The sequence below is a fragment of the Aethalodelphis obliquidens genome, unplaced genomic scaffold (genome assembly GCF_003676395.1).
Source record: "Aethalodelphis obliquidens isolate GAN/ISIS:26980383/991018 unplaced genomic scaffold, ASM367639v1 scaffold65, whole genome shotgun sequence".
Lineage (NCBI taxonomy): Eukaryota > Metazoa > Chordata > Mammalia > Artiodactyla > Delphinidae > Aethalodelphis > Aethalodelphis obliquidens.
In genome coordinates, this window is record NW_020838009.1 from 2,231,551 (window position 1) to 2,254,871 (window position 23,321).

The 23,321-nt window shown below is 43.3% G+C and overlaps 1 protein-coding gene across 5 annotated transcripts in view; it reads left to right on the forward strand.

The window, feature by feature from the left end:
- The window catches only part of DIP2C (DIP2 acetate--CoA ligase C (putative)), a 360,655-nt gene that overhangs the window by 257,543 nt on the left and 79,791 nt on the right, over nucleotides 1-23,321 (forward strand). For all 5 annotated transcript variants that reach the window (XM_027089300.1, XM_027089301.1, XM_027089302.1 and 2 more), the window contains 5 exons: nucleotides 11-113; nucleotides 1,875-1,939; nucleotides 4,642-4,735; nucleotides 4,819-4,938; nucleotides 6,219-6,333. In XM_027089300.1, coding sequence (XP_026945101.1) covers nucleotides 11-113; nucleotides 1,875-1,939; nucleotides 4,642-4,735; nucleotides 4,819-4,938; nucleotides 6,219-6,333 — 497 coding nt within the window. The remainder of the gene's footprint in view (nucleotides 1-10; nucleotides 114-1,874; nucleotides 1,940-4,641; nucleotides 4,736-4,818; nucleotides 4,939-6,218; nucleotides 6,334-23,321) is intronic.

Below are 23,321 nucleotides of genomic sequence, written 5' to 3' on the forward strand. Positions count from 1 at the left end.
CTCATTGCAGTACAAGACGTGCAAGGATGGGAGCGTGCTCGGGGTGACCGTGACGAGGATCGCGCTTCTGACCCACTGCCAGGCCCTCACACAGGCGTGTGGCTACACAGAAGGTATGGGCAGACCATTCCCGGGGGACCCAGACCCCAGCCCCATGGAGATGAGTGTTGTTCCCACTAGTCGCTCAGAGAGTCGTGCGGCTCCACCGAAGGTCTGTGTGTTGGATTGTTTAGTTGGCGTCTCAGTCTGCTCTGGCAGCCAAAACAGACGCCACAGACTGGGGCTTAAACAACAGATGTTGACGTCTCACAGTCTGGAGGCTGAAGTCTGAAATCCAGTGCCAGAGGGTTGGTTCCTGGGAGACCCCCTTCCAGGCCCGCGGACGGCACCTTCTGGCTGTGTCTTCATACGGCCTCACCTCTCTGTGCAGAGGGAGCTCTGGTGTGTCGTCTTCTTCTTATAAGGACACCATTCTTATTGGATCAGGCCCCACCCTATGACTTTACCTAACTTTAATTATCTCCTTAGAGCCCCATCTCCAGGCACATTTATACTTGGCATTAGGGCTTCAACATAGGAATTTGGGAGAAAACAGTCTAGGCCATAACAGATAGTTGACACCACTGATGTATATTCGTTCCTGGCTGCACAGTGGAACCTCTTTGGGAGCTTTAAAAAAGTGCGCATGCTACAGTGCACCCCCCTCCCCGCAACTGGCTTGGATTCTGGGGCTGCATTTCACAGTCAAAGGGTTGGTTTCCATGATGTGCTTTCTTTGCCCTGTTTGGGGTTGTCCTAGAGGCACAGAGTTAGGGTCACTGGAGGTAACCATGTTGACAGCGCTGACGGGCTCATGGTAGGAAGGATCAGACCCCACGTACCCACAGCTCCCTCCGCTGGAGTGTCTGCCATCAGGTCCCCGCACTAGCCACGTCGCAGGCACCTGCCACACTGGAGTCTCTTCCCAGTACCCAAGCGTCTGTCACGAGCCATGGATGAGACACTTTTCTCTTTCTGCTGTTCTCATTTGCTTTCTCTCTCTCCCCATCCTTCTGGCAGTCTCCCTTTTTAAGACCAGTTCACTTGTCTCGTGGAGATGTTCCACTGATGTTTGGTCCCTGGACAAGTTTCCCAGACATTGTCACACGTGGAGACACACTGCCTCTAATGATCACCACCCTGTTTGTCACTGTTTTCAGTTTTCTAGTTTTTCTCACAACCTCATGACCTGTATTCCTTGCCCTAATTTCCTAAAGGTCCAGGGCCATCACTCTTGCAGGGATTGGGGAAGATAGATACATACTTGCTTCCTGATTCTCCACTTTTAAAAATCTTGCATAAGATAGAATACAGGCTGTGTATTTTGAATGTCCCTTTTTGAAAGGGGGTGAGGCACTCGGTACTGAAGCTTTGGCGAGCATTCTAGTGGCAGGTTTGCTGAAAATTGCCTCCTCCTGCAAGTACACAGCATTTCCCTCTCTTGGGAGAACATGTGATGGAAATGAAAAGAATCTTTTAAGAAAGAAAAGGCAGGGAGAGGGAAAACAAATATTGGGTTGGCCAAATAGTTCATTAAAACCCAAACTAACTTTTTGGCCAACCCAGTATATAAAAGGAGAAGGAATAAGGCGTTTTAAGTGATGCTGTGAAGAGCTATTGCTGTTAAGTTGTGTATCAGAATACTCATCTAGAAACACTTCCCAGGCAGGCCAGCATTTTAAATGGGTCTGATTGGAGGCTGCAGCATTTCTGTAAAGACAGTGAAATGATGTTTTTCTAAGACCCATTACTTCCCACTGATGTGGTATTGGATTTTTTTTGTCCTTTGGTCTGTGACCGTCTTTTGTTAAAATCTTTGACTCTTTATTTTATAGCTGAAACAATTGTGAATGTGTTGGATTTCAAGAAAGACGTTGGGCTTTGGCACGGAATCCTAACAGTAAGTGAGACGCCCCTTGCTCTGCAGTGTCCTGTTTAACTTTGAATGTGCTCAGTGTTGGGATTAGAATGATGATCTGTGTACACAGCGGCTTGGGTAAGCCCCTTCCTCCTACATTATAAAGAAAAGTTACCATTTTTAGAAGTCTTAAGTTAATGTAACTTCCAGGAGCTCAGCAGACCAGCGGGTCAGTGGCTGCTTGCCTGCATCGTGGGCCCACGCTCTGAGGCTGCGGCTGTGAGAGAGAGCGGCCTTTTTAGGCTCAGGGAAGTTCAGGATCTTTCTTCCCACGGTTGGCATTTCAGATTGTGCAGAAACGTTGATGTCTTGCATTTGGGTCACTTTGCCCATACATATGATTTGGCTACAAAATTCTTTTTATCTTTCTGTGAATCATCGTTTAATGAATGTTTCGGGAATTATGCTGCAGGGGGAAAAGTACTTTGAGAGTTCCCCTTGGCCAAAAATTCAACACGAGTTGCAGAGAATGTATGTCTCATTTTTGTTAGTGCCACTTGAGAAGTGATGGCCATTCAAAGCTGTAGGCACTTTTAATAGAGGGATAACCTTATTATTAAGATATGCTTAGCATCACTGCTTCGAATCTCCCTGTGTCTGTTTCATATGTGATGATTTCCACTCACCTGTTTTTCTTTTTAAGTTTCTTATGCTGAAACCGTATATCTTTTTAGAAGCAAAAAACTCTAGTAGTTTTACATGAGTGATAGGAACATAACTATAAAAAGAGGGATTTGTTGTTTCTTGATAAACCAGAATTTATGCAGACAAAGGTTTGGGGCTCCGGCCCAGCCAGCTTCCTTCTTTTACCGCCTGGACACTAGTCGGTGAGACAGAAACACAGCCCCACACATGCATTACCCGTGGGCTGCTGGTGTCATGGGAAGAGCACAGCCTCAGAGAACCCAGGTTGGATGTTGGTCCTTCCTTCTGTAGCTTGTGACTCTGGGCACGTCCCCTGCTCCTGTGCCCAAGAATCGTCTGTTGCCTGAGTCACTCTGCACCTGTTTTCCTTATGTGTCCAATGGGAATGTTGACCGTGTGAGAACCACGTAGTTTAACGTTCAGTGAGTGCCTGGCCCATCTACTTGCTTGATGACCGTTGCCATGAGTTCTCTCGTGACAGTCTTGCTTTCAAGAGCTGTGTGATAGATCTTGTTGACGTGGTCACCCGCCTGCTCACTGATGCTGTGGATTACTGCCTCCGGAACTGGTGGTTTCTGAGTTTGTCTCTGGCTGCCACCTTCTAGAGCAAGACAGGTCTCTGGCTAGGCAGCACGCATTCTTCCAAAGCATTTTATCTTCTTTATGGTGGAAGATGCTCCCACCCCCAGTATGGAATGGGGAGCAAGCGCCAGGTGAGGGAGGTGAATGCTAGCGGTGAGCAGGCTCGCCCGTGTGGGGGAGGGTGCACGTGGTCATCTTCCTGCAGAGCTTCTGAGCTAGACCAGCGCTCTGCAGAGTGTCCGTGCCCTCTCTCTCCCCCTCCACCCACAGCGGGGGCAGAGCCGACCAGGGGGGATCTTGTCCAGTGCTCCCCGTGTTGTGGTCCCTTCCTGCCAGGTCTGTGCGTGCAGCCACTCAGATGTGTGAGTCCCAGCTGCAATGTGTGAGGACTGACCATTTACTTAAAAAGTTAGTTTTTGTCATCCATTTTAAAGAAAGAAACCTTTTACAGGTCCTGGTCTACATGAGCCAGGCTAGATGGAAGAGTGAGGGTGTTAAGACAACTTTCCACCGCTCCTTAGATTTCAGTGTAACATTTAATAAAGGAAGTTAATTTTGTGAATAAAAATGAGTAGAATACACCAGAGAGAATTAAGCTTCAAGACTGAAAGGCCAATAAAAAAGTGATCATTCAACTTAAGTTTTTATAAGAAAAGGATTTGGATTTAGATTTTTTTTTATATCTTTATTGGAGTATAATTGCTTTACAATGGTGTGTTAGTTTCTGCTGTGTAACAGAGTGAATCAGCTATACATATACATACATCCCCATATCTCCTCCCTCTTGCATCTCCCTCCCACCCTCCCTATCCCACTCCTCTGGGTGGACACAAAGCACCGAGCTGATCTCCCTGTGCTATGCGGCTGCTTCCCACTGGCTGTTTTACATTTGGTAGTGTATATATATCCATGCCACTCTCTCACTTCGTCCCAGCTCACCCTTCCCCCTCCCCGTGTCCTCAAGTCCATTCTCTAGTAGGTCTGCATCTTTATTCCTGTCCTGCCCCTAGGTTCTTCAGAACCTTTTTTTTTGTTTTTTTAGATTCCATGTATATGTGTTAGCATACGGTATTTGTTTTTCTCTTTCTGACTTACTTCACTCTGTATGACAGGCTCTAGGTCTATCCACCTCATTACAAATAGCTCAATTTCGTTTCTTTTTATGGATGAGTAATATTCCATTGTATATATGTGCCACACTTCTTTATCCATTCATCTGTCGATGGACACTTAGGTTGCTTCCATTGGACTTAGATTCTTGAGTTGTATCAGTAGAAGCAGGAGTCGGGAGGACTAGACAAGCTTTGAGAAGTCGCCTCCACTCCCACAGCCTCTTAAAGGATCATCCCCAGTGAGATGCCCGTGTGGTCCCCACCCTCCCACCAGGGAGCCCCTGGCAGCAGGGTGAGTCCCACATGGAGCCCTCCCCCACTCACTGCCCAGTGTCCTGCTTTCAGAGCGTCATGAACATGATGCACGTGATCAGCATCCCGTACTCGCTGATGAAGGTGAACCCGCTGTCCTGGATTCAGAAGGTCTGCCAGTACAAAGGTGCGTTGCGGAGGCTGCCCCTTTAATGTCACGCCATCCTGCGGCACAGGCGGTGACTCACTTCCCCCCTGCTTCTCCTTCAGCAAAAGTGGCCTGTGTCAAATCCAGGGACATGCACTGGGCATTGGTGGCACACAGGGATCAGAGAGACATCAACCTCTCCTCTCTCCGGATGCTGATAGTGGCCGACGGCGCAAATCCCTGTAAGTGACAGCACCAGGCAGTCAGGAGGGGGCCTCATTCTCCAGGTTTCATTCTCTGGGGTTTGATTTTTCCCTTTTCTAGTCTTTACCTTAGTGAAGAAGTGGCCTTAAGATAATAGCCAAACAGTATTACTCAGCGTAGCCTACGGGCACCAGGGCCTGAAGGTCCAGACACAGCCCTAGGGTTGAGTCCTAGCCCTTCCACTTCCTGATTCTGAAGAGAACATATCTTACTTGTTAAAATTCTTCTCCTTTTGTTAGCTGCAAGATGGTACCAGTCATCAGATTTTATGAGGATTAAATGAAGCAATCCCTGTGTACAGTTCCTTGGGATATAATAAGTGCTCAAGAAATATTAACTATTATTATTTTATGGTCCATAGTAGTTTTATTGATCAGGAAATTTGATTTGTCATTTTTAATGGAATTTTATTATCAAATCCTGTAGCAGAAATTACCTAGGTAAAATAAATTAGCAGTTCCACAGAATACTGTTAATATACCTTGAGAAATATTTCAGTCAGTTAAAACAAAAACCCAGCTAGCTTGTTTTTTATGAGAAGAGTATATAAGCGAGAAGCAAAGTGAATGAAGTGAATTGAATGAACAATGTATGTTTCTGACCACATTTGTAAACTCTGCAGCATATATATTTGTAAATTAAAGCAGTATATACTTTCTTAAAGAACATCTGATATGCAAAAGTGGACTTGCAAACAGGTGATTTTGTATTAGTTTTATAAATGATTCTTCCATTTACAAAATAACTCCATAAATTGTGGGCTGTTTAGTACACAATTGATTTTGCCCATAACTCTTCAGAGTAGTATGTCTTACAGGAAGCAAGGTAAACTTGTATTAGGAGCTAGTTTAGCTGATAGGTTCCTAGTAATTATATTTTGATCTCATCACTCATATTAACATAGAGAAATGTTTTCTTCATTTAGTTGGGTTTAGATTTACTTATTTCTTGGAACATGCATGTTGAAAATGGTAGAACATGTCTCAGAAAAGTTATTAAAGTTAAGTTCTTCAGTCAGCAAAAAGGTTTTAAGTATAGAAGTTGCATTTTTTAAATTCTTGAGTTCTGTGTTTGAGAATTAATATTATCTTTCATTGTAACACGAGTGATAAGTTATATATTAAATAAAGTGTTTTTCCATGCTGCCTAAGTCCCCATGTGCCTAGATCCTAACTTCAAAAGCATTTTATATTACGAGATACTTTTAATTGTCCACATTGCTTCGCCTGTCTGATTATCATCCCCCTTTTCCCTCTAGGGTCTATTTCTTCCTGTGACGCGTTTCTCAACGTCTTCCAAAGTAAAGGTCTACGCCAGGAGGTCATCTGTCCATGCGCCAGCTCACCAGAGGCTCTCACCGTGGCCATCAGGAGGTACTGCTGTGTTAACTCAAGTGGGCAGCCTGGGGAGGGGTCTCATTCAGCAGCTAACAGAGACCCGGAGCCATCGCAGTTCATCTTAGTGTGAGAATAAAAACAGGACCCAGATTTTCCAGACGAGGTTTTATTCTAGTGTATTCTAGAATGGATTCTCTTAAATATAGTCTAGATTCGTTAGTTAGAAACTCACTTTTCACTCTGAAGGTTCGCTGTAATTCCCGAGTGAGTGGAAGTCTGTCCACAGGCACGCTGAGCAGTGAACCTTGTCCTGTCAGGTTATGCACATGTTCATTTGCTTGTATTAGGCTCAGGTTTAACTTGAGGATAGAACAGAGTAAATGTTGGATGAAACGAAATTTTTGTGGCCACCCCTGTGCCCTTGGACATGCGGGTTTTATGTCATCTTCATTTTCTGCAATACTGCACATACTGCACTTTAAAAACTGGTTTTCTGAGCTTTTGAGCAGCTCAGCAGCACATCAGAGAGTTCTGGGGCCTGGAATCTCCCGCTGTGTGGGGCTGGGCTTCTGGGGCTCTTACTAAGGCCAGCAAGCACAGTGAGTGCCCTTGGTCCTAGGTCGCTCCTGCAACACTGCCTGCTTCAGAGCCACTGGGGCCTGTCAGGGACAGGCCGTGGTATGGCTCATAAGAGCTCACCCTGCCCAGGGTGAGAAGGGCTAGAGCAGCCTGTCTGACCGTCAGCAGCTCCCAGTAATCCACACTAACCTGAGAAAGGAGGGTTTGCATCACCCAGACGTTTGCAGCCTATACATGACTAATTCGCCAGCATCTTTGGGTTCTGCCTCTAAGTATGTTTTATTTCGTGTCACACCAGTGTGCTCTGTTGTAGCAGTGGATGACAGAGCTTTCGGTGCACAAAGTGCATGAGTTCTGCTCTTTTTACTGAAAGGTTGGGATTCGCAAAAATATTCATGTAAAGGTTGCCCTTAAAGAGACACCTTCTGATGCTTTTAGGAGTTTGTTAATGTGAAATTAACCAGGCCGCCTAACAGGTTGAGAAATTGAAAACCTTTAAAGTATCAGAAGCAACTTTTTTAAAATAAATAAATAAATTTATTTATTTATTTATTTTTGGCTATGTTGGGTCTTCGTTGTTGTGTGCAGACTTTCTCTAGTTGCGGCAAGCAGGGGCTACTCTTCGGTGCAGTGCGCAGGCTTCTCATTGCGGTGGCTTCTTTTGTTGCGAAGCATGGGCTCTAGGCGCGAGGGCTTCAGTAGTTGTGGCCCGTGGGCTTGGTAGTTGTGGCACTCAGGCTCAGTAATTGTGGCTCGCAGGCTCTAGAGCACAGGCTCAGTAGTTGTGGTGCACAGACTTAGCTGCTCCACGGCATGTGGATCTTCCTGGACCGGGGCCCAAACCTGTGTCCCCTGCGTTGGCAGGTGGATTCTTAACCACTGTGCCACCAGGGAAGTCCCCAGAAGCCACTTTTAATTTTGAGTGAATCAGAAATTAAAAGTCTGTAACATAATTTAAATTGATGAGGAAATATGGCACCATTAACCAGAATCCAGTCTTCATTTTTTAAAGGATGACATTGTCATCCCCAAAAGAGAAGGTTTGCAACAAATAATCTTCTGAGATTTATGTCCGACCTTGGAGTACAAAACACATCAGGATTGCAATAGCAGATTTGCCATCACGTTGTCCTGCAGAAATCAGTATTCAAATATGTGTCTAATTTGACTCTAAGGGGACTCAGCCTCCGGAAGCATGTTGGGGCCAGGAGTCCCAGTTTGAGCCCCGCCCACTGGTGGCTGGCCCCACGATCCTGGGCACATTCCTTCTCTCCAGGGCCTCGGTTTCCTCCACCAAGAAACAAGGGGCTTGGACTCAGTAATCTCTCAATTTCCTTCTACCTGTAAATTTTTAAGATTCCACAGTTCTGTGAAGTAGTACCATTGCCAGAGATGATTCACAGAATGAATGATTCATTCATGTAGGCTTGTTATGATCAAATGATTTGCTCATTTGCTTTTCCTAAAAGTGTTTTCTCTGTGCCTTTAAGATATGTTGTATAGATTATGCCAGAGTTGATTGGCAGAGGGGGAAGGGATGAGCAAAGGAGGTTTTTTTTTGAAGATGACATGAAAAATAATGATATTTAATTTGTTCAAATTCAGATTTTTGTTGTTTGATTTACATTCTTATAAGGTACATAAGAACATACTCAATAGAGCTGACCATAACCTGCTACTCCATAGAGCTGTAGTTCCCAGCCAAGGCAATTTAGAAATGCTGGCAAGACCTCATTTTAACACAGCCTCCTGACTGACGTCTGAGAATGTCATATGAATGAAATGCCGCTTATTTAAGTTAAAAAGTAGGACTTGAGAATTGGCATTTCTTACAGCTTTAGACAAAAAAAGAAAAAATGATGTTTATAGGTGCTGCCTCATATCTGACTCATACCTAGCTGATATAAGTGCAATCCACGCTGTTAACAGTCTGTGCAAAAAGCTTTCAAACTTGTAAAAACTATCTTCATATGGGAGTAACCATTTATAACATTGTATCAGTTATATTTTCCTAATAAGTTTTTTAACCTTTAAAAAACTTCAAGTTATTTTTTAGGGACAAGGATAGTCCTAGGGAGGACAAGTGAAGAAAAAGTAGGCTTCTTAGTTTCAAACGGTGGACAAGTGAATTATTGTTCTTACAGGAAAAAAAGATCTTCTAAACCTTCTTCATGATCTTCCAGTTGTGGCTGCTGTTATTCAGTCTGTCAGGTTACGTGCCATTATCAAGAAGCCAATACTGTCAGCTCATTAGCATCAAATAAGCTAATAAATAGTGTGAGATCTCCATTAGTTTATGGAATGTTATCCCTGCCCTTCAGTAATAAATGATGTGCATGAATTGAATGAGACCCAACATCAGGTCTTATTTTCTTCAAATAAATTTTCTTTTTTAAGAGGACTTCATCTGTGGGCCAAAGTAATGAATGGAATTTTTATTGTCTGGTGGTAAAGCTCTTATTTTCAGAGAAAAAGTAAGACGCATATACTGCACTTACATGTAGTCAACCTAGAGCTTTAGTGCTAGAAGGATGTTCATCTGGTTTCATTTTATACATGAAGAAAAAGAGGTGCTTTTCTAGTCTAATAAATAGTTCCAAACAGACAAAATATAGACAATAGAAGATTCAGGGCTTTGGCAATCTGGTTTATATAAGCAGGGTATTGACAAGTTTCAGTAGAAAGCACTCCAGAAAGCAAGGTAAACCTGAGGGCTTCAGCCTGTTCTCAGACCAGCACGTGTGCCTCTGCTATGTGGATCAGCAGGCAGGAAGAAGCAAAGGATTTTTAATTGTTTCTCTAAACATGTTTTAAAATCTTTTATAAAATCTTTCTTTAAAAAGATTAAAAGTTTATTAACAAAACTAGGCAAATTAGCCAGGAAATAAACCCATGCACCTTTGGTCAGTTAATCTATGACAAAGGAAGCAAGAATATACAATGGAGAAAAGACAGTCTCTTCAATAAGTGGTGCTGGGAAAATTGGACAGCTACATGTAAAAGAATGAAATTAGAACATTCTCTAACACCATATACAAAAATAAACTCAAAATGGATTAAAGACCTAAATGTAACACCAGATACTATAAAACTCCTAGAGGAAAACATGGGCAGAACATTCTTTGATATAAATCGCAGCAATACCTTTTTGGATCCATCTCCTAGAGTAGTGGAAATAAAACAAAAATAAGCAAATGGGACCTAATGAAACTTAAAAGCTTTGGCACAGCAAAGGAAGCCATAAACAAGACAAAAAGACAACCTACTGACTGGGAGAAAATATCTGCAAATGATGCAGCCGACGAGGGATTAATTCCCAAAATAAACAAACAGCTCATACAGCTCTATATCAAAAAAATGAACAACCCAATCAAAAACTGGGCAGAAGACCTAAATAGACACTTCTCCAAAGAAGGCATACAGATGGCCAACAGGCACATGAAAAGATGCTCAACATCGCTAATTATCAGAGAAATGCAAACCAAAACTACAATGAAGTATCACCTCATACTGATCAGAATGGCCATCATCAAAAAGTCTACAAATAATAAATGCTGGAGAGGGTGTGGAGAAAAGGGAACCCTCCTACACTGTTGGTGGGAATGTAAATTGGTGTAGCCACTCTGGAGAACAGTATGGAGGTTCCTTAAGAAACTAAAAATAGAATTAATCCCACTCCTGGACATATATCTGGAAAAGACAAAAACTCTAACTTGAAAAGATTCATGCACTCCAATGTTCATTGCAGCACTATTTATAATAACCAAGACATGAAAGCAACCTAAGTGTCCATTGACAGACAAATGGATAAAGAAGATGTGGTACATATATACAGTGAAATACTACTCGGCCATAAAAAAAGAATGAAGTAATGCCATTTTCAGCAACACGGATGGACCTAGAGATTATCATACTAAGTGAAGTAAGTCAGAGAAAGACAATTATCATATGATATCACTTATATGTGGAATCTTAAAAAATGATGAAAATGAACTTATTTACAAAACAGAAACAGACTCACAGACATAGAAAACAAACTTACTGTTACCAAAGGGGAAGGGGGTGGGGGAGGGATAAATCAGGATTTGGGGATTAACAGATACACACTACTATATGTAAAATAAACAGCAAAACCTACTGTATAGCACAGGGAACTATATTCAGTATCTTGTAATAGCCTAAAATGGAAAATAATATGAAAAAGAATAGGGGTGTGTGTGTGTGTGTGTGTGTGTGTGTGTGTGTATTTATATCTCTGAATCACTTTGCTGTACACTGGAAACTAACACAATATTGTAAATCAACTATATTTCAATAAAAACAAAAAAATCCAGATTTCTAAAGCAGAGACATTGAGTTGTGATCACTCACTTCATAAAAAGGATTATTCCTTTTGGGGAGACATACCGGCATGCTTTCCAACTTTGTTTCTTTTTAATTTGAAGGTCCATTTGGCTTTATTAAGCAATTCATGAATTGGGCTGCATCCCATCTAGCAAGTAGAAAGACGCTCCTAGGGGTTGTACAAAATGGAAGGTTTTTGTAGGCAGGAGGTGGGTAGGGTAAGAAGGTATTAGCAAAAGAAAAAGAATTGTTTCAGTGTGGTGTGTTTTATTCCTTTCTCCTTATTCTCCTGTCTGTGACAGGTTTTTGGTTTGTGGTTGCCATGAGGTTCATATATTTCAACCTGTGTATATATGCGTCTGTTTTAAGTTGATGGTCACTTAAGTTTGAGCACATTTTAAAACCACTCCATTTTTACTTCCCCCCATTTTGTTTTTGATGTCATATTTTGCATTTTTTTAATTTTCTGTGGCTTAACTATTTATTGTGGATATAGATGGTTTTACTACTTTTGTCTTTGAATCTTCCTACTAGCTTCACAGGTGGTTGATCCATTACCTTTACTATATGTTTGCCTTTACCAATGAGATTTTTCCTTTCATAATTTTTTGTTTCTAGTTATGGCCTAGAAACCATAAACCATTTCTTGTAAGAATAGTTTAGTGGTGATGAACTCCTGTAACTTTGCTTGTCTGTAAAATTCTTCTCTCTCCAAGTCTGAATAAGAGCTTTGTGGGTACAGTCTTCTTGGTTCTGAGTGTTTCCTTTTAGCACTCCGAATATATCTTGCCAGACCCCTGGGCTGCAGAGTTTCTGCTGACAAGTCAGCTGATAGTCTCTATCGGCTCTCTGCATGTAAATAGTTGCTTTTCTCTTTCTGATTTTAAGATTCTCTCCTTATCTTTAACCTTTACCATTTTAATTATAATGTGTCTTGGTGTGGGTCTCTTTGAATTCATCTTGACACCCTCTGTGCTTCCTGGACTAGGATGTCTGTTTCCTTTCCTAGATTAGGGACGTTCTCATCCATTATTTCTTCAGCTATAGGTTTTCTGTCTCTTCTCCTTCTGGGACCCCATAGTGTGAATGTTCACGCACTTGATGTTGTCCCAGAGGCCCCTTAAACCATCTTCATGTTTTTTCTTTCTTTTTTCTTTTGCTGTTCCTATCGGATGATTTCTACTACCCAGTTTTCCAGATGACTGATCCATTCCGCATCCTCTGATCTGCTTTTGGGTCCCTCTAGTGTTGTTTTGATTTCTGTTATTTTTCAGTTCTGTTTGGTTCTTTTTATATTTTATGTGTCCTTATCAAAATTCCCACTGAGTTCCTCCATTCTTCTCCTGAGTTCAGTGCGCATCTTCATGACCACTAGTTTGAGCCCTGTCTGGTAAATTGCTTATCTCTGCTTCATGTAGTTCTTTTTCTGAGGTTTTGTCTTGTTCGTTTGTGGCTTTGGCCAGGTGATGTCGTGTCCCTGTGGTTCTGGAGACCCGGCGCCTGCAGGCGGCACACATCTGCCTGGAGTGCCTCAGGAAGTGGTACTTCACTTCGTTGCAGTAAAATGAACAGAGCATCACTGATGACTGGCCCTAAGCAGCCGGCGAATTCCCACATGCAGAGATTCTCATGGTGGCTAATACTCCATTGTGCTACCCACCAACCCATTTTGGTTTTTGATGTGACTTGAAATGACAAACTTCATGCTCACCATATCCAATAGGAGAGAGGTCCTAGGAGCAGAGTTCAGGGTGCATTTCAAGACCGGCAAGTGCTTGCCAAGTGTTCGCCGTGGTGTTGTTTACCTTGAGTTTGTCCAGAACTGTGTACATTTGAAAGAGTGCTTTTCAGTCTTCTCATCTGGATTTTCACAACCACCTTATCTGATAGAAAAGGCAGATTGTAGACTTACTTTGTAATGGACCAGTTAGCCTCTGAGACACTCAGTTTCTTTGCATGTAAACGAGGCCGTGGATATCCGTGCCTCCTACCTGTGTCTGACACACCAGGCCCTGGTGCCCACACCCATGTCTGCTCCAGGCTGTGTGTAACCACTGTCCCTCTTGCTGCTCCCACCACCCGCCCCCCCCAAGGCGTCACATCTGTTCACTGTCCATGAGAAGTTCAGGTTAGACCCAGGGGCATGCAAAGACCGAGGGCTGGTCTTCATCTCTTAGATCTTGGCCACTATTTGTGGACTCAGTTCTCCTTTCACGTGGGAAGGAGAGTGGGGGACAGAGTGGTCACGATTTTTAGTTTAAGCCTCCACCCCTGTGATCATCCTCTCTTACTTACTATTCAGTGAAGCCATGTGTAAACATACCCCACACCTCCCGCCAGCCTCCAGCCTTCTTTTTCTCACATCCCATCCGATTCACCAGGGAACATCCAAGCCCAGCTGTTTCTCCTGCCTCCTCACCGGGGTTCCCAGCCTTCTGCCTGCTCTCCTTCCTGACCAGAGCCTGCAGGACCCACAAGGCCATGCAGTCTGGCCACACCCCCTCTTGGCCCCTTCTCCCACTGCCCCATCCTCCCTCCCCGCAACCAGACCTCCTGGTCTCTGCTGCCCACTCTACCTGGTGTGCCCCCAGGGTAGCACGGCCAGAGCTCTGTCTTTGCTCACTTCGGGGAGGCCTGCCCTGACCACCCCCCACAGAGTGAACTCGCCCCTCCCACGCTTGTGTGACTCATTGTGATGCCCTCTCAGCATTTGCCACTTTCTCATGCGCTGTGTGATTTACTGGTGTATTATTGTTTATTCTCTGTCTCTGTCTGGTTAATAGTTGGTGCTTAGTATATATTTTGTTAATAGATGAATGAAAGAAAAATTAAAAATATGTAAAGTGAGAAGTAAAAGTCCCTTGCCAGACACTTAAGATGACCCTTCGTAATGTACCAGCAGCAAGTGCTGTGAAGAGTTGAGCCTTTTCCCGCGTGTCTGTGTACAGGATGTGCACGCCCACCTAAGCAGGAAGATGCTCCCTTGCAGTTTTACCTGAGAGTAGTCATGTGGGGTTTTGTTTGCTTTCATTTTACTTGATGATCTAGGTGCAGCTAACAGCCTAGAGTTCTGGTATCATAATCTGGTCTCCTGAGAAAACAGCACCAGCAGAAAGCTGTGTCCTTACCCTCCACGGCCCCCATGAGGCTGGTCATGAGAAAGGCTGAGACGGGAGGAAGGGGGGGAGGGGGGAAAAGGAGTGGGAGAAAGGGAGGAAGTGGAGGGGAGAGGAGGAGGGAGAGAGATGGGGAGAAGGCGTGGACGCAGGTGGGGTCTGGGGCAGCAGTCTGAGGCTGTCAGGGTGATGTTATAATGGCAGGGAGAGAGGGGGCTTCATCCGTTCCACAGGAGCAAGCTCTGGACTCCAGAGTTTGTGCAGGAAACTTGCTTCTGCCCGGGCTCCCCGGAGCCATGTGTGGGCTCTATGTGCTGCATGCACAGCCGTGGAGAGTCAGGAGCTGAGTAGAACACAGACATAAAAACACATAGGAAGACATGGGTCCTGCCACCTCACTTTCTGCACTGAGCACATACGGTAAAATCGCCCCCGGCCCGCGTGCACAGCTCTCAGGCTCCAGTCATCTGGCTTCCACAGCCCCTCCCCAGAGCCGCCCGCCCTGGTTGGCTGGGGTGTCTTCTCAGACCACCAGTTTTGTGATTGGCGTCTCTCGGGTTCCTGAGTAAACCGAGGGACAGGGGTGAAAAGATGAAAAAAAGGTACAATTTTAGTCTTCTAAGTAGAAATAGGAATAATGGTGTGATCAAAATTTAAATAGCCCCCTGGTCGCTTCTTATTTCATGTTCCGTTCCCTCGCCTTGATCATTTCTCAGTCTCACCGAGATGGTTGTCATCTTTTTATCTCGTTATTATGCACGTGCTGCATGTTGGAGCTACTGAGTGCTGGTTGTGCAGAGCATGGCCTCTGCACCCGGCTGTCGCTCTCAGGCTCTGCGTGGAGGTGAAGCCAGTGACAGGGGCTCTGTTTCAGGGGTGAATATCTTTAGGAGAGAAACACATGCTAGACTCCTGTTTAGAACCTGTTTCTTTCATTGTCCTTGTTTCTTACGTGCTTACATCATTTTCAAGCAAACTTGATGAAAACACTCACACTTACATTTTTGTGAATGTCCTCCTCTGCGGGCTGTTCTCTGTGACCTGTGAATAGAGGACAAATTCCCCATTCCTGGTGTTCATATACACGACTGTGTCCACAGAAAGGTTGGAGAAAGTCTTGCTTTTGGAAAATGAGCCTGTGTGTTTACACCTATTTTGTAATACTTTGTGCTTATTTTCTTCCTAAAACTTGAAGTGAACTTTCCACACATAAGAAGTCAGAGGCCAGGTTATTAAGTAAAAATAGCTTTGATCCATTCTATTCAAGCCATTTTGACTGGGGGTCCAGGAGGCCTAGTCATTGCTCCTGTGGATTTTGATGTGAGGACAAAATGGATGCTTTCTTAAATGTTATAAAGTCATCATGGGAATCATTGCAGTCCTCACTTTGTCTGCTACTCAAAGGATGATCTTTAAAGGAAAAAGGAAAGAAAACAAAAAATGGGTGGTTGGCGGCCACGTCACCCTATTTTGTGGCTCATCCCTTCACTCAAATGGGATTGGGGGCTGATGCTTCCTTTGCACTATCGTCTGAGCGTTTGTGTCCTGTGCTTGAATAACCTTCCCAGGACAGCTTGTTCTGCCCTGCGTTGAAGAAGAGATTGAACTTGCGGTAAGGAGCTGGGAGCAGATGATTGCCTGCTTGGCTTTTATCCACTTAAGTAGAAAATGACACTCAGTTGTTGCCTATGGTCCTCATTGAAGAACAATTGCAGATGCATCTCCACTGCTCAGATTTACAGGGCCTTGGCCCTTCTGAACACGTATCACACGTATCACTCTGTGATTCTCTTCTGTTATAATGTTTGTAAATCTGCAAGCTGAGTTGTTACAAGAGAGCTGCATAGGCAGTCGGTGGGTTTGGGTGGAAGCCCGCAGTGCCATGTGCAGGGCCAGCCTTCTCGAGCTGGTCTGAGCTGGTCCTGCCAGAGTGGACGCCGGTCCTGGTGGGTTGGTGCCCGTGGCCATGGCCATTGAGTATCTTGATGTCACTCTTCTTGAAGACAACAGAACACCTCTCACCTACATGAAAGGGAATGTGGAAGGCTCTGGGGTGCACAGAGATCATGGTCATCTTAGGCCTCCTGCTTGAAAATGGGCAGGATGTGCAGGCGCCCTAGAGAGCTGACAACAGGAGCCCGGCCGAGGTCTGGGCCCCCAGGTGTGCTGCCCAGGCTGTGTCTGACTCCAAGACTTGCCCCATCAGCATTCCCCTCAGGAGGGATGCTCCCCAGGAGGAAACAAAGGTCAGCCCAGGAAATGAGTGGGGTTTATGCAGGATGTTTGAGTCAGAGAACTTGATGGAACAAGGACAGGAGACGTGCCTGTCTTCACATGTGTCCGTCTTGGTGAGTGTCCGTTGCCACGCATGTCTGAGTGCACATGTATCTGTCTTCATGCATATGTCTTCTTGTGTGCCTGAATTTACGTGTGTTTGTCTTCCTGTGTGCCCTTGTTCACATGTATCTAAAGTGTCCACCTGCACACGTGTCCACCGGGTGATGACAAGAAGCCACGCTGCTCTCTGAAGTCTGTTCTGGCTTCCTGTGGGAGGCTTATTTTTACCCAAGTATTTAATCTGCTTCCATCTTTTTAAAATTGTCATCCTCCAGGTAAATGTTTTGTATTTTCTTTTTCTCTGAAGATTAGTTGTAGAATAAAAACTATTAGAGAAATATGGATTCGTGATGCCTAAACTCATCAGTAGAATTACAAAACTGGGGGGTTTCTCCTTGGTCACTGTCTGATTATGTCTCTGTCTCTAGAATATAGATGATAGAGTCCATTTTTTTAAATCTACATTGTGATAATACTGATTGAACTAAAAAAAACTTTATGTAGCCCTTTCAGCTGCAAGGTATTATTTCAGTACCTTGATACTTTGGTGATAAAAAGGTAATAATTATATAACACAGTAATTAAAACAGTAATTCCAAAGAATGGTGAAGATACCCCCTTGCCACCATAAATATCTTCCACTTCGAAAACAGCTAACCCAGAAGTTAGAAAGCTGGGCAAAAACCACGGGCAAAGACACCAAACATGGCACTGTACTCAGCATATAGCACCCATCTGACACTGAAATTTGACGGTTTCTGACAGGGGCAAACCAACCAGTGATCCAGAGTGACAAAACAGTTAACACAGCCTGTGAATTGAAGTGGGGTTTTCAAGAATGTTTTTGACTGCCCAAAAAAGTCAGAGTTAGAGATCCATAATCTTATTTTTAAAACACAAGAAGATAAAAATATGTTGTTTGTCATTTTATCTAAAAATTTAGATAAAAATTTAAAACTTCTCTAACACAAAATAGTTTGGAGATGATAACCATCTAAATTAAAATGACTTAATGAAGTAGCAGTAAAGAGCAGAGTAACAGTGTTATCTTGTCCTGACCACGTGTGTTTGAGTCTGTTCTGCTGTGTTTGGTGTTGGACTAAATTGCGCACAGAAGTTTGCTTTGGTGGAGACTGAGATGCACAGAGAGTGGACTCTGGGAAGCAGCCTCCCGGACTTGCAGGCTTGCTGGTTCTGACTGATTGCCCTCTGACGTGGAAAAGTAGCCAGGACAAATGGAAAACACAGCTTGTAAACAATTTGTATGGTGTGATCCCTTTTCTGGCTGGGAGAAAATTAAGCCTCTCTAAATAATATATTTAGCAGGAAGAAAATCTGATAACTGCATACTTACTGGGTAGGTGAGGATGTGATATAGGGAAAACGTTCCTTTCTGTGTTATATAGCTCTTAAAATGGGTTGATTTTTTTTTAATGCTTTCATCAGAGAAAAGGGAGAACATTACATTAAAATAACTTATAACTTGGGGAGTACTGTGTTTCAACCTTGTATCTTTGTTGTCCTGCCTGTCCGAGGGCCTGGAGGATGGCGGTGGCACTAAAGAGGTGTAGTTACCCTGTTGAATCCTGGCAGCGGAAATACTCGTAACCCTTGTTGCTGACTTGGCATCGATGCACATTTGAGTCTGGCCAGCTGTTTGCAAACTGCTGATGTGTTCATTGCGTGTATAGGAGCTCTTTCTTCAGGCATTGGCAGAAGCATGATCAACTCAAGTCGCATTGAGTGTGTTACAGAGGCTGGAAATGGCATGACAAGTGAACAGTGGGTATAAACTGCCCGATTGAAGGCCATCCCTGGCAGCTCGTTCTTGGTGGGGCCGAGCACTGAGCTGACTCCCCTCTTCCTTGGCTGCAGCCTGGTCTTTTCCCCTTTCGCCGCCACGGCAGTGTCGGCCGTTCCTAGCTGTGTGCTTTCTCAGAGTGTGAAGACCAGTTCTGCGTAGTCCTGAGATTGCCGGGACGATTCCTCCTGTAATTGGTGTTCTCTGTGAGACACAAGCACACCGTTCACCTTGGAATTGAACCTGAAAGTTGACACATGGGTCTGTGGCTCTCTTTGCCATTATTTAATCTACTGTTTTTGATCATGAAAGTGGATGTTCTGAAATTCCTAGGAATTTTGCTTGTTGGGATTGGTTTTTCCTCCCTCACCTAGTTTATCTCCTCGGACTTTTTATTTCCTAGGAAGGTGTTAATGGAGAAAAAGATCATCTGACTTGGTTAATAATCCTGGAAATACAAATTGAAACAACAATGAGGAATGCATTTTACTCACCATATTGGGAACAGTTATAAGGTTGGTGATCAGTGTCGGCACGAGTGTGTGGAAACGGGTAAGGCTGAGGGCAGCTTAGCACCAAGGTGGAAGGCACGGGTGTTCTGAAGCCATTCTGAGCATGCTGCCTGGCCAGCCCCACCGCTGTTGCCTTGGCGATGCCCTTCCTGCCTGTGAGTGGGGGACAGTTGTGTCTGTCCCACAGGGTCGCTGTAAAGAGATTAGTTAACACTCGTAACACTCGTAAACGTCCACGGTGCAATAGACATGTCTAGTGAGTGAAAAAGTAATGATACTCATCCACTCTTAGTGGGATTGCAAAATGACCTAGTCTTTTGGGAAGGTACTTAGGCTTTATTAAAATTTTAAATGTATATGCTCTTTAATTCCTCCATCCCCTTTCTAGATGTGTATCTTACAGAAATATTTCTAAATGCATACAGATTAAATGAAATAAAATAAACATATATTCATATTACTGAACACCATCTAATAATTAAAACAAGTCAATTCATTGATGTGTCCAGTACACATACTATATATGTTCACGTGCACACACTCCTGTGGGAAGATCTGCAAGGTATTCGGTGACAAAAGCAAGTTGCAGAAGAATGTGCATGTTGCGGTTCTGCTTCTCTGCGGATGTAAATACATTTGTGTATGCACGTATTTTATAGGTAAATGGGTATTAAAGAGGCAGGAACGTCATATTTAGTGTGGGTAGTGGCTGCCTAGGGGAGGGAGTGGGTCTGAAGGGGCCGGAGGATAAGCAGGGTCTTTCGCCTTTTGCTGTATGTTCTTGTGCAGTGCTTGCTTTGTCCATCCGAAGGGTGTGCTCACATGTTACTCATATCACTGTTTTAAAAGTTCACGAAAAGAAAACTTCCAGTGAACTAAAAAGTGCTTGGTCTCCTAGGCCAGAGGCAGGGTAAGTGTTGGGAAAGGAGACAGGATGGTTGGGCAGGGGCTCTGCTGTGGGTCTGAATCCCCCCAAGCCCCACCACTCACACAGGCAACTAAGTTAGCATTTCTGTGCCTTGGTTTTCTAATCTGTGAAATGGGAGAATAGTAGTGCCTGTGCATGTTCGTGATAGTGAGTAAGTCGGTGTGTAAAGGGCTCAGGACTGTTCCGGCACATGAAACACCAACTGAGCACAGCTCCCCCATCAGGAGGGAGGGGCTGTCGGCAAGCAGGTCCTGAAGAGAGGTTGGGGGACAGAACCGGGAATGCAGTTGTCTGAGTAAGCGGGGCAGCGAGGCCGAGTACTGTGCCTAGGAATTCAGGTGCTTCTGTTCTGCCTTCTTGCATGTGTTTTGCAACTCTGCCAAGGGAGAACCTAGGTGTCTGAGTGTCTCTGACTAGCAGGGGACTCTAATAAATACTGTAACCTACACAGCGTAGGTTACAGTAGTGCCAGATTAGTGCCATCGGTTTACATTTTAGGTGAGTAAACTCAGTCTTCCATAACTACCATTTTACAGACGCAATTGAAAATTTCTGGTAGCAAATGGAGTTCATGATTTTAAGGTATTTAAATATTGATTCTTACTGTTATTAAACGTAGGAAAGTGGATCTCGTAACTAAGACAAACGGTACACTCTTGGGTCGTAAAGGAACTTCTCCCTCCAGCTTCTCGTGTGCGGTACTTGCTGGTCACCACAAATCAGTTCTTCAGTCTTCCCATACTTGGGATATGTCTGGGTTGATCCAGCATTTTGCTTTCATGTGGCTTTTTAAAATGAAAACAGGCACACTTTTTTTTTTAACATCTTTATTAGAGTATAATTGCTTTACAATGGTGTGATAGTTTCTGCTGTATAGCAAACTGAATCAGCTATACATATACATATATCCCCATACCTCCTCCCTCTTGCGTCTCCCAACCACCCTCCCTATCCCACCCCTCTAGGTGGTCACAAAGCACCGAGCTGATCTCCCTGTGCTATGCTGTTGCTTCCCAAAAGATATTTTACATTTGGTAGTGTATATATGTCCACGCCGCTCTCTCACTTCGTCCCAGCTTACCCTTCCCCCTCCCCATGTCCTCAAGTCCATTCTCTACGTCTGCACCTTTATTCCTGTCCTTCTCCTAGGTTCTTCAGAACATTTTTTTTTTTTTTAGATTCCATGTATATGTGTTAGCATACAGTATTTGTTTTTCTCTTTCTGACTTGCTTCACTCTATATGACAGACTCTAGGTCCACCCACCTCACTACAAATAACTCAGTTTTGTTTCTTTTTATGGCTGAGTAATATTCCATCGTATATATGTGCCACATCTTCTTTATCCATTCAGCTGTGGATGGACCCTTAGGTTGCTTCCATGTCCTGGCTATTGTAAATAGAGCTGCAGTGAACATTGTGGTACATGACTCTTTTTGAATTATGGTTTTCTCAGGGTATATGCCCAGTAGTGGGATTGCTGGGTCGTATGGTAGTTTTACTTCTAGTTATTTAAGGAACCTCCATACTGTTCTCCATAGTGGCTGTATCAGTTTACATTCCCACCAGCAGTGTATGAGGTTTCTCTTTTCTCCACACCCTTTCCAGCATTTATTGTTTGTAGATTTTTTGATGATGGCCATTCTGACTGGTATAAGATGATATCTCATTGTAGTTTTGATTTGCATTTCTCTAATGATTAATGAAGTTGAGCATTCTTTCATGTGTTTGTTGGCAATCTGTATATCTTCTTTGGAGAACTGTGTATTTAGGTCTTCTGCCCATTTTTGGATTGGGTTTTTGCTTTCTTTGATATTGAGCTGCATGAGCTGCTTGTAAATTTTGGAGATGAATCCTTTGTCAGTTGCTTCATTTGCAAATATTTTCTCCCATTCTGAGGGTTGTCTTTTCATCTTGTTTATGTTTCCTTTGCTGTGCAAAAACTTTTAAGTTTCATTAGGTCCCATTTGTTTATTTTTGGTTTTATTCCATTTCTCTAGGAGGTGGGTCAAAAAGGATCTTGCTGTGATTTATGTCATAGAGTGTTCTGCCTGTGTTTTCTTCGAAGAGTTTTATAGTGTCTGGCCTTACATTTAGGTCTTTAATCCATATTGAGTTTACTTTTGTGTATGGCGTTAGGGAGTGTTCTAATTTCATTCTTTTACATGTAGCTGTCCAGTTTTCCCGGCACCACTTATTGAAGAGGCTGTCTTTTCTCCATTGTATATTCTTGCCTCCTTTATCAAAGATAAGGTGACCATAGGTGCATGGGTTTATCTCTGGGCTTTCTATTCTGTTCCATTAATCTATATTTCTGTTTTTGTGCCAGTATCATACTGTTTTGATTACTGTAGCTTTGTGGTATAGTCTGAAGTCAGGGAGCCTGATTCCTCCAGCTCCGTTTTTCTTTCTCAAGATTGCTTTGGCTATTCAGGGTCTTTTGTGTTTCCATACAAATTTTGAAATTTTTTGTTCTAGTTCTGTGAAAAATGCCATTGGTAGTTTGATAGGGATTGCATTAAATCTGTAGATTGCTTTGGGTAGTATAGTCATTTTCACAGTGTTGATTCTTCCAATTCAAGAACACGGTGTCTCTGTCCATCTGTTTGTGTCATCTTTAATTTCTTTCATCAGTGTCTTGTAGTTTTCTGCATACAGGTCTTTTGTCTCCTTAGGTAGGTTTATTCCTAGGTATTTTATTCTCTTTGTTGCAGTGGTAAATGGGAGTGTTTCCTTAATTTCTCTTTCAGATTTTTCATCATTAGTGTATAAGAATGCAAGAGATTTCTGTGCGTTAATTTTGTATCCTGCTACTTTACCAAATTCATTTATTAGCTCTAGTAGTTTTCTGGTAGCATCTTTAGGATTCTCTATGTATAGTATCATGTCATCTGCAAACAGTGACAGCTTTACTTCTTCTTTTCCAATTTGGCTTCCTTTTATTTCTTTTTCTTCTCTGATTGCTGTGGCTAAAACTTCCAAAATTAAGTAATAGTGGTGAGAGTAGACAACCTTGTTTTGTTCCTGATCTCAGAGGAAATGGTTTCAGTTTTTCACCATTGAGAACGATGTTGGCTGTGGGTTTGTCATATATGGCCTTTATTATGTTGAGGTAAGTTCCCTCTATGCCTACTTTCTGGAAGGTTTTTATCATAAACGGGTGTTGAATTTTGTTGAAAACTTCTTCTTCATCTATTGAGATGATCATATGGTTTTCCTCCTTCAGTTTGTTAATATGGTTTATGACATTGATTGATTTGCTTATATTGAAGAATCCTTGCATTCCTGGGATAAACCCCACTTGATCATGGTGTATGATCCTTTTAATGTGCTGTTGGATTCTGTTTGCTAGTATATTGTTGCAGATTTTTGCATCTATGTTCAGTGATACTGGCCTGTAGTTTTCTT